A 12,780-nucleotide genomic window follows, 5' to 3' on the forward strand; every position below is an offset into this window, starting at 1 on the left:
TAAATACGTGTTATGATGATAATACTATGAGCATGTGCTGTCCTTACTCATTTGACCTCCTGTTTTATATTGTTTAATATGCCCAGAGTGCCTCGTCTTCATTTGGTGTGAGTGTACAGCCCAGTTATTAAGTCTCTCTTGTCTCTACAGTGGGCTGTGTGCTGCTGTGTGTGTTTACTGCAGCCAGGGAGACCTTAGTGGTCGTTTTATATATATACATATATACAATTATTAAAACAGCATCAAACTGCCAGTGGAAGTCCTTGTGTGTTTTTTCGATAGCACTGTCCATCAGAGTCTGGTGTGTAAAATACATCACTCTACTCTAATCCACAACACATCCTGTGTGACTTTTTAAAGACTGTGTGGCTGTATTTCCAGGAGAAAAGTAGACGCAGCTCTTTTTTTTTAGCATCTGTTGCCATGGTGATCGGTGGTACCAGGGTTCCACTGATGACCAAACTCACACTGGACTTTGGCCTGAGTCTCGCGGGTCGTGGTGGTACCCGGTGACCGGGTGGACTGATGAGCGGCAGCCTGAGGGCTTCTCTCAGCCATGGTGCCTTCAGGGAACGTCGGCCATGTGGCCAGTTCAACCTCAGCACGCTCTGATCTGTCTTGTTGATGCGTCCAGCTGCGGAATATTCACGTCAGCAACAAAGTTGTAGATGTTTTGAAACAGGCCAGCCACCAGCCGCAACACATCTGTCTGCGTGCCCGACAGATGTGTGTCCCTGCCAGGTTCAGGCCAAAACTGTGAATCTGAAAACAGTCGGAGGAGAAAGTGAAGAAAATATTTGAATCTAAAAAAAACAAAAAACCTAAATATGTGTCTCTTTGCACAAAAGATAATCTCTGCGATTATTGTGTGGTTAGAACCCGATTCTCACCTGTTCCCACTCATAAAAACATTTTTTAAATCAACACTAAGGGGAACAGAGAGAGAGAGGGAGCTGCCCAGGGACTCCTTGAGACAGCTGTTGCAGTCCATACTCCAACCCAGTAGGTGGCAGCAATGCACCACCTGCCAACATAAGGAAGGAAGAAGAATGAGGCACCTGTGGTTCAAAGTCCTGGAGCCGAGTGAATATTTCTCCCAGACTCACAACACACCAAGAATCTAAACATGGAGACACAGAAGAAGATTCTCTGTGTAGGTCTGGTTTGTCTGGACATCATCAATGTGGTCGAAAAGTACCCGGAAGAAGACTCTGACAGTAGGTAAGTAAGCAGGCTAACGTGCTGCCACAGGCTAATGCTAACAACACAGTGGCTCACAGGCTAATGCTAACAACACAGTGGCTCACAGGCTAATGCTAACAACACAGTAGTGGCTCACAGGCTAATGCTAACAACACAGTAGTGGCTCACAGGCTAATGCTAACAACACAGTGGCTCACAGGCTAAAGCTAACAGCTTTCAGTTTTTGCACTGTTTTCACACAAACCTCCAGCAGACACATGGAACTGTTGGATCTGCAGGTTTATGGATGTTGAATGTTTCCAAAAGCATCTTTCCATTTCTTCCACAGTGTGTTTCACTGTGTCAGCCTGAGAGAAATTCATTTCAGACTAAGCTGTAGTGATGTTCATGCACAGGGAGAATTACTGAGAAAGTGAGGGTGGAGATCGTTACATAATCATGACGATCAAACCCATGTTCTAACTCAAAATCATCTTCTGACTCTTTAGTACTTTAGTATTTTTCCCCTCTCTTTTCTGATGATGTGTTGACAATGGCTGGCCCTTTAAATGCTCACATTATAACGCTGTTATTTATTTATTTTGTTTACAAATGAGGATGAATGAAGTCCTATGATGATAACTGACGATGCTGTGATGTCGTCCTGCAGGTGTTTGTCACAGCGCTGGCAGCGAGGTGGAAACGCGTCGAACACCTGCACCGTGCTGTCTCTGCTCGGAGCTTCCTGTGCCTTCATGGGCTCCCTGTCTGCTGGTCCTGTGGCCGAGTGAGTGTCAAATACATCACTTACACCGACCAAGACATTCTTTGCAACCACAACACATCTATTTAGAAGTGAATGGTTTACATGCTGCTGTTAGTATTAAGAAAAGTTGTCTTTAATATTTTACTTTAAATAAAAAACAGGATATGTTTCAACTAAGGATGCACCGAATATATTCAGCAGAATATTGAGAAAAAAAGCCACATTCGGCCTTCGCTTTTGTGAGTTCAAAGCACGGCCGAATAGTGACGCAATCACGCAATGTACAGTGACGCTGTGACCTGGTTCGGCGGTGTGGAGGAGAGCGAGAACAGAATCGCAGTTTACAATGAACATTCAGCCAAATTATCTAGAGGGGGTTCCTCCGCACGGCGCTTAAGGAACTACTACATTCATTTGTCACCTAAAAGCCAAACACAAAAGATTCTCACAAGAGACTCACAGGAGTTCAGAGGATCTGCACTGAATATAATTTTTGTATTTTTTTTAAGGAAAGGCTGCTGTAAAATTTAACAAATGTCAGAATATGAAATAAAATTATTTTCTTTGATATTCGGTGCTCGTCCAAACTTTAAATTTATTGTTCGGCTTCGGTCACAAATTGTCCCTTCGGTGCATCCATAGTTTCAACATAAAGTCCATTAAAATGTTGATTCTCTGTCGTTACTGTGTCTCTTCTCTGAGCAGTCGAAGCTCTGGGTTTATTTATTATAGCTTTGTTTTGTTAATGTATGTATGTGTTCGTTTATTTAGGAGGAAACAGGAATTGTAGACAGTGTGCCCAGACTGTTATTGTGTTTCGGAGGACAGAGGAAATGTAAGCAGTTCCCTGCCTGTAGTTTTATTTTGGAGGATTTTCAGAATTCCTGCATCGACGTGTCTCTGGTGTCTGAGCACGCTCAGTGCGTCCTTCCAGCCTCCGTGGTCATCAGCAGCGTCAGCACAGGAAGCCGCACCATCCTCCACATGAACAGGTGTGATCGGGTGTTTGTGTGTGTCTCACTAACCTCCGTCTGTTTCAGGAACGGCGTGTTCGCCGCTCGTCGAAGCGCCTCTGCGCTCAGGTTTTTTGTTTGAGGTTTTATTTCGGAGGACAGAATAATGTTTCCTCTCTGTATCTCTGCCAGTTTCATCAGGGCCGATTTCTTACAGCACGCGGTGGATGTGTCCGCGGTGGTTTGGCAGCTGGAAGGTCAAACTCCATGTGCTTCTTGTGTGGTTTGTCTGTCCAGCGGATCTCGAACTGTCATTCTCTCTGATATGTAAGATGATGATTGGCAGGATCCACAGCGCCACAGTGTTCACTGGAACTTCCTGTTGCATTAAACATTAAATTGCGTCGCAGCTGTCACTGGCTACGTTCACATGTCCACAATATCCTGATGAGGTCCTTATTCTGGTTATATTCTGAATATGGTGTTTACAATCACTGCAGCTACAGTTTAATGCAGAATAAATCAGCTGCGTACATCGGCAGCGATCATAAACGGCGTGATGTAGGCACATTATATCCGGCAAATAACGTTTTTTTAAAAACGTGTAGTTTGTAAGATGCTGATCTGCTGTTAGACTTAAATATTTACACACACATATTTACAGTATTTATAATATAATATTAATATAATACTGAATTTCCCTGAGGGACCTTCCCAAAGGGATATATAAAATGTATTCTATTCTATCCTAATGATCCTCCAGGTCCAGGTCTCTATTTGAGGACGCATGTATTATAGAAAGTGTGCATGCAGAGGTTTGCACGTCTCTCTCTCTCTCTCTCTCTCTCTCCTGTCGCTGCTTCAGCAGCACAGAGTGAAAAATCTCACAGTGAAACAGTGAAAGACGTAATGTTTTATTCATGTAAGGTGGATTTTTAAGGACCAACAGCTTTTTTCGCATTGATTTCCGTCTCGTTTGTCTCCTGGAGTTTGTCTCTGTCGGGCCCTGGGGGGTAGTGAGGGTCTAGTTCACAGATGCAGACCGGAGAGAAATTTGCGACATATCGTGAGCTGCGGGAAACTGCCGCAAAATGCTGTGAAACTGCGATTCAGCTGTTTACACGCTGTAATAACGTAGCTAAGTTTGCCGTACTCCACATGTCTTAATCAGAACCTTTGACCTTTGCTTTGCTAATTAGAAGACGTGTTTACGTGTCTTAGTCGCAATACGATCTTATCCAGGTTAAAATTGGATCATTGCTGTGCCTGTGAACGTAGTCATTCTGCACGCCGGCACCACTGAAACTACATGTTATTAAATCAATCATCACATATTGCTGATGTTTCCGATGCTCAGCCGGCCCTCATCCAAACGGTAAAACTCCTGAAAGACACAGTGAAGTGTTAGTGAACACTGTTTGAATCTAGTGTGATGGCCACATGAACCTGAACCAGAACCAGAATCTGAATCAATCAGTAACGGATTAATTCAATGCACCATGCAAAGTGATGCTGCCATTAAAAAACATTCAAATCAAGACGAGTGCTTGCGGAGCAAATTAAACATGTTTTAAAAAGCAACCTGGTTTTAGGATATTTCAACAACATGACGTGACCCTTATGAGAAAATCCTACTGTCTGTCGTTCCTCTGCATCCAGGTTAGTCAGGTTAGTTTGCACCGTGCACATCCGGAGCAAGGAACAACTAGTTTCACTGTCAAACAGTAAATATCTGTCTGTTTCTGTTCTCTTTGCAAACTGAAGATTTTGTCTCCTGTCAAAGATTTTGGGCGTTTTTTTTTTTTTTTTTTTTTTTTTTAAATGATTGATGGATTGCAGAATCCTGATGGATCAATTGTTCCTGTAATTGTCAATATGTCAATGCAGACAAATGGATTTTTAAAAAAATGTCCAAACTCTTTCACAGACAAACGTGATTAACTTAATTCTAAACATAATTATGTTAATGTTCATTTAACATTTGGCTGGAAAGAAACTCCTCCTCCCTCCACAAGATCCACTGAACAGCATTTAATGATGTTGTTCAGCTGAAAGTGGAAATTTTGAAATTTGACACTGACCAATGGAGGGAGGAGGTGATTCTTTTGCTGTTCTCTGACCACCTCCCATCTGTCAGGAACCTTCCTGATGTCTCAGCAGAGGACTTTTCCAAAATTGACCTTCATCAGTTCAAGTGGATTCACTGGGAGGTGAGTGATACGTCACAACAAGCCAGTAATCGAACGAAACACAATTAAACTCACTGTTGTGTGGTCATGCTGTTTAACCCCTGCAGGGCCGAAATGCTGACGAGCAGGTGAAGATGATCCAGAAGGTACTGATGTACAACAGCACGCTGCCACAGCAGGACAGGATCAGCATGTCGGTGGAGATAGAAAAGATCAGAGAGCCGCTGTTCCAGCTGTTTCCACACGGCGACGTGGTGCGTGTCTCTACGAGGTTGTTTGTGGGGGGGTGTTTTCATGGGGTTTGTGGATCATGTTTGTGGATTTGTGATCGATCTTCAGGTGTTTGTCAGCAAAGATGTTGCTCGTCACTTCGGGTTCCAGTCGGGCGAAGCTGCTGTGAAAGGACTCTACAGCCGCGTCAAACCGGGGTGAGCAGAGGTCAAAGGTCAGCAGCTGTATTAATAATAGTGATCATTTTAATGAGGATAGTTGTGCCTTTGTCTGTCTGTGACCTGGTTCCTGCAGGGCCACCCTGATCTGTGCCTGGGCAGAAAAGGGGGCTGATGCTCTGGGTCCGGACGGCGTCGTCGTTCATTCAGATGCTTTTTCTCCTGAAACACTGGTCGATACTCTCGGAGCCGGAGATACGTTCAACGCCGCCGTCATCTACACCTTGTACAATGGTGAGACAATTACCTTAATTACCTTTACACCGTGCGATTTTGGGCTGTCGCAGACGAAAGACGAGCATCGTCAGAGAATCGTGGAGACATCTTTGGTCGTGGTCTTACGTCGCACTGTGGGACAGGTTCCACGACGGCCTGTGTCAGCTTCTTGCGACCAAAGATAAGCTGAGATAAAATTCTAGCGGTGTCAGAAATTTCTCTCTGACTGAGAGTGTGACAGCTGCTACGACCTGTCACTCTGCGTCCGTGTCCTCCACCTCCTCACATGTTGACGTACGACGTGACCTGCGATTCAGTGAATGGTCATCGTACAATCTGCACGCATCCATTCTGACGTTGTACCAAAGTTTATTAGATTCACGTCATGTAGTGTGTCATGCAATGGTCTTCTAAGGTCGCTAAAAATCGCATGGTGTAGAAAGACCATTAGACTGTTCATCAGTAACACATTACACTGTTCGTGGGCGTCCATGCACAGTCTAATGTGTTACTGACACATTGCAGCTGGGGTTTATTTTTTTCAGTCCTCTGTAGACCCTCCTACTGGCTGCCTGTCTGACAGTTGTTCTGCAGACACTGGCGTGTGGGCGTTGGCCTTTTGTAGACTATTTACAATTGGTTTTCTTTCTATAGGTGGAACCTTGCAGGACGCTCTGATCTTTGGCTGTAAGGTTGCTGGCAGGAAGTGCGGTTTCCATGGTTACAGTGGAATCACGGAAAGGTTCAAAGATGAGTGACAGAAAAATTGGATGGATACAGTTGGATGGCATTCACACTGTGAAACATGACAAAGGCCAACAAGATGCACAAGAAAGAATTAATTTAAGTTTGGGGGTTTTAAAAAATTTAAAAGGTTTGAATAAAAAAAAGGAATAACTGAAAAATCAGACAGAACGATGATTGGTTTATTGATAATATGAGTAACTACGAACATCTGGTCACTTATTGGTAACAAACTGCTAAAAAGTAACGCTGACCATTTGCTACCTGATTTAAAAAAATAATAATAAAACCTGACTGATCAAAGGAGTAAAAGTCAAATCTTCATGTCGTTCATCAGTGATTATGTTACTATATGAGTGTGTGTATATCTATATATAAAGTAAATACTGTTTTCGTCACAACAATATGTCAGGGTGGGAGCAGTTACCATGGTTACCATGCTCATCATTAGCATTCAGTCTTGCATTAGCATTAGCATAATGGTGTCTTTCCATAAACCATCAGTTATGAGATTAGGTTTGAATAAAAGCGGGGACACAGACCGGTCTACAGCTGACTGGGTAATAAACTGACTGCAGCTCAGTGCGAGTGCACCGAACAGACGTGTGGAGCACCCAGGAAACACGAGGAAGCAACCAGCTGAGCCACAGAGGAGAACTGACGGCACGCAGCCACTGATCTGAGCACTCATATCATACCACCGTCATAAACACTCTCACTCTCACTGATCTCTGGGTGAGCTCTTGGGGTGATGAGGTAATCTGATGAAGGAATCACTGCAGTGTTTACACCATGATGTCACTAAAAGTCCACGCCTCTCACAGGGGGCGGGGCCATAGTATTGTTACACATATGCTTTTGTTGCCCACATGATGTTTTGATTGAGTGGCTCAGTGCTCAGCTTGTCATATCTTCACAGGGTTACAGTACTGCTGCATCAACGAATATATACCTGGACATAATGAGTAGTCGTCCGGTTTTTAAGGTGTGACTCTTTAGAACTGGTAAGTCTCGTACAGTGTCATCATGGTGTGTGTGTGTGTTATGTTTCACTGCTGTCATCACATGTTGCCCCTGCATGTGTTTACACAGTGTGTGTGTCAGCAGTGGTGCTGTTGCTCGTGTCCACCTTCGCGTCGGCGCTTCCTGCGATCATTTCTCTCAGGCCTTTGCTGAAGTGAAGATTTGCTCCGATCACAATAAAGCCCTGCAGAGGAGACACATGCAGCCGCCGTCAGCCAGGGGGCAGCACTTACTGATGATTAAATGACTTCTCAGAGTGGGTGGAAATAATTCAGCATCATGGATCAACATGCTAATGTGAAAACACACTTACATTGTGATATTCAACCACCTCCTCGATAAAATCCATCCCATCAGCCAGAGGGATCCGAACGCCTCTCTTTGTCCAGTCTACACACACACACACACACAGTGATGATCACATTAGATTTAAGGAATGATTTTATTTCAAATGACTGTTAATGAATCTGATTCTTACTGTTAATCAAAGGAACCACAGACATCTGCAACATTGTCTTGAGAGGAGCCTGCAGAGGAATCAACTAGAGACGAACAGGTTAGTGTCTCAGTTCCATCACAATACATATTGTTAATTCACAAAGACACAGTACTTACTGCCAGAGACTCCAGAGCTGATTGGTTGGAGTAGATCTTAAACCTGAAAGGCCAAAACCGTTTCAAATGACTCCAGTCAGTGACAAAATGAGAACATTTCTACATGGACATTTCGGCCTTGCTCACTCTGACACAAATGTTTAAGGGTCTACCTTCAGGGTTACAGCCTTGTTGAGTTTCAGGGTTTGAACGGATTGTTTAAATCATTGTTCTTACACAGGTAGAAATACAACATGTGTACCTGCGGAGGTCAGCATGAACAGCCAGACGCTTTCCTCTCATGGAAAATTTGGCGTTAAACTTTGCTTCCTGCAGGAGGTTAAAAACAAGACATTGATATTTGGTTGTCCCACTTCGACCAGCAGCAGTTTTTCCACCAACGTTATTTACCAGCAGTGAAAAGTGAAAAGTGAAAACTACATGCACAAGCAGTGTGTGTGTGTGTGTGTGTGTTGTTGTGTACCATGGTCATACTGCTGAGCTGGACCGGGGGTTGACCTGGAGGAAGCACCATAACTTTGACGATGGCTGTCATGACGACCGTTGCTCCGGACGTTTTGATGGAGGTCTTCGGGGGCGAGTTAACGGCAAACTGCAGAGACAGTGGAGCATCCACCAGAGCAGGGTTCTAACCAGGGCACAGGGTGGATGTTAAGACCAGCAAGTGTGACCCAGTACTGTAGGTGACTGTAAGGTGTTCTGCTCACCAGCATCATGATCGCTCCAAAGTAGGTGGTTCTCAGAAGCATCTCCAGATCTTTGGGCATCTAAACCATAAGAGGACACAAACAGTTCAGACAGTATGTGAGACTATGTTCCACTCTGATGAACTGATATAGGGATGATTGTGATCTGCGCTGTTGCCTGTAGTGGTTCGGTCGGTCTGTTTACCTTCTCATTGACGATATGCATTTGGAAGATTCCAGCCGTGTAGTAAGAGTACATCCCGCTGTCGAAGAAGAACTCGGATAGAGCCAGATAAACCATGCGGTCGTACTCCCTAATAACTGGGTCCACGGCATAGTTCACCAGTGTGGCATTTTGGTGAGAAAGGTCGAAGAACATTCCCTGCGAACATAACACACACATGCACTGTTGACCCCAGTCCACATTCACCCAAACATAACTGACCAACATGAGTCTGACCCTGAAGTGCATGTCAAGGCTCTGGGATGTCACCACTGGATCATCAATCAGCGAATAATCGATCCCAATGTAGTCATCAACCTCTGTTCTCACAGGAATCGTCTCCAGCATTGAGTTCACATGAACCAAAGCAGCATGATTTAGAGCCGGGCAGATCTGAGACAGAGAGAGACCCAGGTGAGACAGACAGGTGAGACAGACACATGTGAGACGGACAGATGAGACAGAGACAGGTGAGACAGAGATGTGAGAGGGGGACAGGTGAGACAGAGACAGGTGAGACAGAGACAGGTAAGACAGACAGGTGAGACAGACATGTGAGAGGGGGACAGGTGAGACAGAGACAGGTGACCCGGACAGGTAAGACAGACAGGTGAGACAGACATGTGAGAGGGGGACAGGTGAGACAGACACGTGAGAGGGGGCCAGGAGACAAACCTGTTGGTTGAGAAGAAAGCGCATGCCTGTGGTCAGAAATTTGGCCAAAAAGTCATAAACTCTCCTGAAAAACAGACACAGGCATCTCACAAATCGGCAATTATTCATTTTTAATTATTGGCCAGTATCAGGGAGGTTCTATGATCAGCTGATAAAATGATTCATCACACATCAGTTCGTTTTACCCAAGTGTTCCGCTGAACTTTGCCTTCATTTTGGTGATTTTAGCATCACAGGTGACGTTACTGATCTTCAGGCGTCCTTCGTCGTCTCTGATCAGGTGCAGAGCTGTGTTGATGTTCACTCCTTCAGCTGATGCGTTGATGTTTCCTGTGTCATAGCTGAAGCACAACAAAACAATATAAACCGTCTTCCATGAGAGTTCATGACATCTTCACAACATCTAACTTTGTCCTTTAATTTTTCAGATAAACTTCTGTGTGTAGGACACAGTATTATAATACCAGTTAATGGGACCTAAGTGGATAATACAATTTTAAACTGCTGCTACACAAAAACTAATAATGCATCAAACTCAATATTTTGGCTGATCTTTGACATATCCATGACAGGTATAAAAATAATGCCTCAGCCACCTAACGTTTGTTTTATGGAAAATAACTCATTTTTTGTGCAGTTTTTTAAAATTAAATATTCGCATCATGCAATCAAACTGGCATTTAAAGGGTTAAATTCCTCAAAATGATTTAATGTTTGGTAGTTTTGAGCAGGGCTGAAGTTGTTTAACATATTTATGCAGAAAAAAAAGCAAAAAAAATTTAGTAGTTTTTCGGAAGTGGACGTTTTTGTCCATGAATGACACATAAGGGGAAACATTTGTTTCACCATGTTCTGGTGATGTATTTGAAAAATTTAAATTTGTAGTCTAAAATGTGTCTAAAGAGAGTCTTTGTTACAACACACCAACTCAGATAAAAGCCAGGTAAAGAGGCAAAAATGACCCAAAATGGACAAAAAAGTCCACATTGACGGCCGAGGGTTAAAAAGGGTGCAGAAGCTGATGTGTTGTTACACGGAGCTGAAGTTACACCCATTCTGGTGGCCCACATGGGAACTGAATTCAGAGATGAAGTATTAATGAATTTATATTGTTTGATTTGTTAGGATGACTGTGTAGACATCATACTTGTAATTCAATGCACAAAATACACCTTATACCTCATTGGCTATTGACCAATGTTTATATTTTTCAAATCTAAGGTCTCATGAAGTTTACCAAAATGGACATGACACAGCTTCCTGTGGCTCAATTTATTTCAGTGAAGAACTTACAAGAACCAGTAGAGGATCCGGCGATTGAAAGTCAGTGAAATTGACGAATTCTGGACATCGAACAACAACCCAGCCTCAGGGATGAACTGGAGGTCAGCGTGCGTCAAGTTAAGTTCCGTTATCTTAACGCTGACAGTAGACAGTTAGAAAATAGTGAGACAATAATATACATTTGGATTGTTTACGATTGAAGTAACACTGCGTTAAAAGATATTATACTCAGTGATGGTATATTGGAAGCGTCCTTCTTTGCCCTTCATCTCTGGCATGCTGATGTTACTGAGCTCCTCTTCAACAAACTTCTGAGTCTCATATTTTACTGAAAACATAAAACATACATTTTGCTACTGACAGTACTTCAAAAAGAGTTCGCAGACTGGGCTGTTCAGAGGTGGCTGTGAAAAACATCTAATGGGAGTCAGGTAGCTCCCTTCAGAGGTTTTACTCAAGGATCTGAGAGCCTGGAACATTCTGGAAAGATGGATTTGTGATACATGAAACACCTCTGCTGTCCCTGCACCAGTGAAACACTGGCAGAAGGACTCGAATTTAAATCCAAATCATTTACTGTAGGATTTTAAATGACAGTTTACTTACACATCTCTAGTCCCTTATCTGTGATACGGATTTTGCAGCCAGCAGGTTCAGCAGCAGCCATGATGGAAGACACCAAAGGCACGATGCAGAAGAGGGACAGCACACGGGGTGTCATCCTGATCCAGAACATCCCAACCTGAAACAAAGATGCTTCCATATAAACCTCATCAATACCAGTCTGGACTGTCTATGCTGGGACGAAGCTTTAGAAGTCCCTGTCAGGTAGAACTTTCTTTCTTACAGCAGGTTCTTTTACCAGATGTTGCACATACAGTGGCTGACATAAGTCTTGACAAAGTCTGACAAAGTCAACTTTGCATTCTCTTGTGGTTTGGTGTGTGGAAACCATGATTTTTCCTCCACCAAACTTGACTGTTTTCTGTGTGAACCTGGGGTCCATACGGGTTCCAACAGGTCTTTCGCAATATTTGCGGCGATTGGGGTGTAGTTCAATTGATGATTCATCAGAAAAATAAAATCTTCTGCCACTTTTCCACTGTCCATCCTCTATGCAAGCTGTGGGCCATGGTAAAAACACACCTTTTCTGTCGTCTCATCTGTGATGCCGGTTTCCTAGCCCTAATTCTCCTATGGAGACCACCGTGTGAAAGAATTCGACTAACTGTTCTTGCGCATAGGTGACTTTCTGGTGTCCAGGCCTTAAAGAGGATTGGCCTTGGAGAGTCGGACCAACAAGCGGTGATCTCAAGCAGTTGTCTTACAGGGTCTTCCCGACCTTGTCATGAACATCACCAGTTCCTTCAAATCTTTTTCGTATCCTATTCACTTGCCGTACATTAAAGATTTGTGCCACCTCAGCAGCAGACTTGGTCTTCAGGCTCTTGATGATCAGCAATTTGTTCTGTGGTTGAATCTTTGGCATGTTGTCAGTTTGCACTTCATATGAAGGTCTAGTATTCTAGTCTCATTTGTCACAGGTGAAGCTCTAATATGTAATTGGTTGAGTCATATGAATATGAGACAAGACTTTTGTCCATGTAAAAACACAGGCCATGGGCTTTACTATGCTTCTAACATCATGGCACTTTTTGATGGTTTCATTTTGCACCCTAATATGAAGTCTCTTGGCATTAATTACCATTAATTATAACAAATAAGTGATTAGAAATACAAATAATTAACAGATGAAGTTACTATATATATACATA

The 12,780-nt window shown here is 43.4% G+C and overlaps 3 protein-coding genes across 9 annotated transcripts in view; 2 read left to right on the top strand and 1 right to left on the bottom strand.

The window, feature by feature from the left end:
* Nucleotides 1–246, top strand: part of LOC114450610 (selection and upkeep of intraepithelial T-cells protein 6-like) — a 17,627-nt gene extending 17,381 nt beyond the window's left edge. For all 4 annotated transcript variants that reach the window (XM_028428793.1, XM_028428792.1, XM_028428794.1 and 1 more), the window contains one exon: nt 1–246. This exon is cut by the window's left edge. The gene's annotated coding sequence lies outside the window, so the exon portion shown is untranslated.
* A 785-nt stretch (nt 247–1,031) lies between these two features.
* khk (ketohexokinase) lies at nt 1,032–6,670 on the top strand. 3 transcript variants are annotated; one of them, XM_028429634.1, is made up of 9 exons: nt 1,032–1,221; nt 1,853–1,969; nt 2,806–2,940; nt 3,094–3,228; nt 5,039–5,111; nt 5,198–5,344; nt 5,430–5,518; nt 5,616–5,773; nt 6,410–6,670. In XM_028429634.1, the coding sequence occupies exons 1-9, from the start codon at nt 1,127–1,129 to the stop codon at nt 6,511–6,513; spliced, it is 1,053 nt and encodes a 350-aa protein (XP_028285435.1). In that variant the 5' UTR covers nt 1,032–1,126; the 3' UTR covers nt 6,514–6,670. The 3 variants fall into 3 exon arrangements, with proteins under 3 accessions (XP_028285435.1, XP_028285437.1, XP_028285436.1); XM_028429636.1 differs by lacking the exon at nt 3,094–3,228; XM_028429635.1 differs by lacking the exon at nt 2,806–2,940.
* The window catches only part of pltp (phospholipid transfer protein), a 7,445-nt gene continuing 1,332 nt past the window's right edge, over nt 6,668–12,780 (bottom strand). For both annotated transcript variants that reach the window (XM_028429632.1, XM_028429633.1), the window contains exons 2-15: nt 11,612–11,747; nt 11,234–11,333; nt 11,015–11,143; nt 9,907–10,062; nt 9,722–9,785; nt 9,284–9,439; nt 9,029–9,205; nt 8,845–8,904; nt 8,601–8,765; nt 8,379–8,446; nt 8,138–8,180; nt 8,001–8,064; nt 7,836–7,912; nt 6,668–7,706 (exon numbers count right to left, since the gene is read on the bottom strand). In XM_028429632.1, the coding sequence (XP_028285433.1) occupies nt 7,584–7,706; nt 7,836–7,912; nt 8,001–8,064; nt 8,138–8,180; nt 8,379–8,446; nt 8,601–8,765; nt 8,845–8,904; nt 9,029–9,205; nt 9,284–9,439; nt 9,722–9,785; nt 9,907–10,062; nt 11,015–11,143; nt 11,234–11,333; nt 11,612–11,741 (1,512 nt within the window). In that variant the 5' untranslated portion in view covers nt 11,742–11,747 and the 3' untranslated portion in view covers nt 6,668–7,583. The remainder of the gene's footprint in view (nt 7,707–7,835; nt 7,913–8,000; nt 8,065–8,137; nt 8,181–8,378; nt 8,447–8,600; nt 8,766–8,844; nt 8,905–9,028; nt 9,206–9,283; nt 9,440–9,721; nt 9,786–9,906; nt 10,063–11,014; nt 11,144–11,233; nt 11,334–11,611; nt 11,748–12,780) is intronic.

This window comes from Parambassis ranga, chromosome 18 (genome assembly GCF_900634625.1).
Source record: "Parambassis ranga chromosome 18, fParRan2.1, whole genome shotgun sequence".
In the NCBI taxonomy this organism is placed as follows: domain Eukaryota; kingdom Metazoa; phylum Chordata; class Actinopteri; family Ambassidae; genus Parambassis; species Parambassis ranga.

Excerpts from the sequence above, each read along its gene's own strand:
- khk (XM_028429634.1), top strand. The coding sequence starts at position 1,127 with ATGGAGACACAGAAGAAGATTCTCTGTGTAGGTCTGGTTTGTCTGGAC. Across the intron at positions 1,222-1,852 it reads GAAGAAGACTCTGACAGTAG|GTGTTTGTCACAGCGCTGGC; the intron begins GTAAGTAAGCAG and ends GTCGTCCTGCAG. Across the intron at positions 5,519-5,615 it reads TACAGCCGCGTCAAACCGGG|GGCCACCCTGATCTGTGCCT; the intron begins GTGAGCAGAGGT and ends TGGTTCCTGCAG.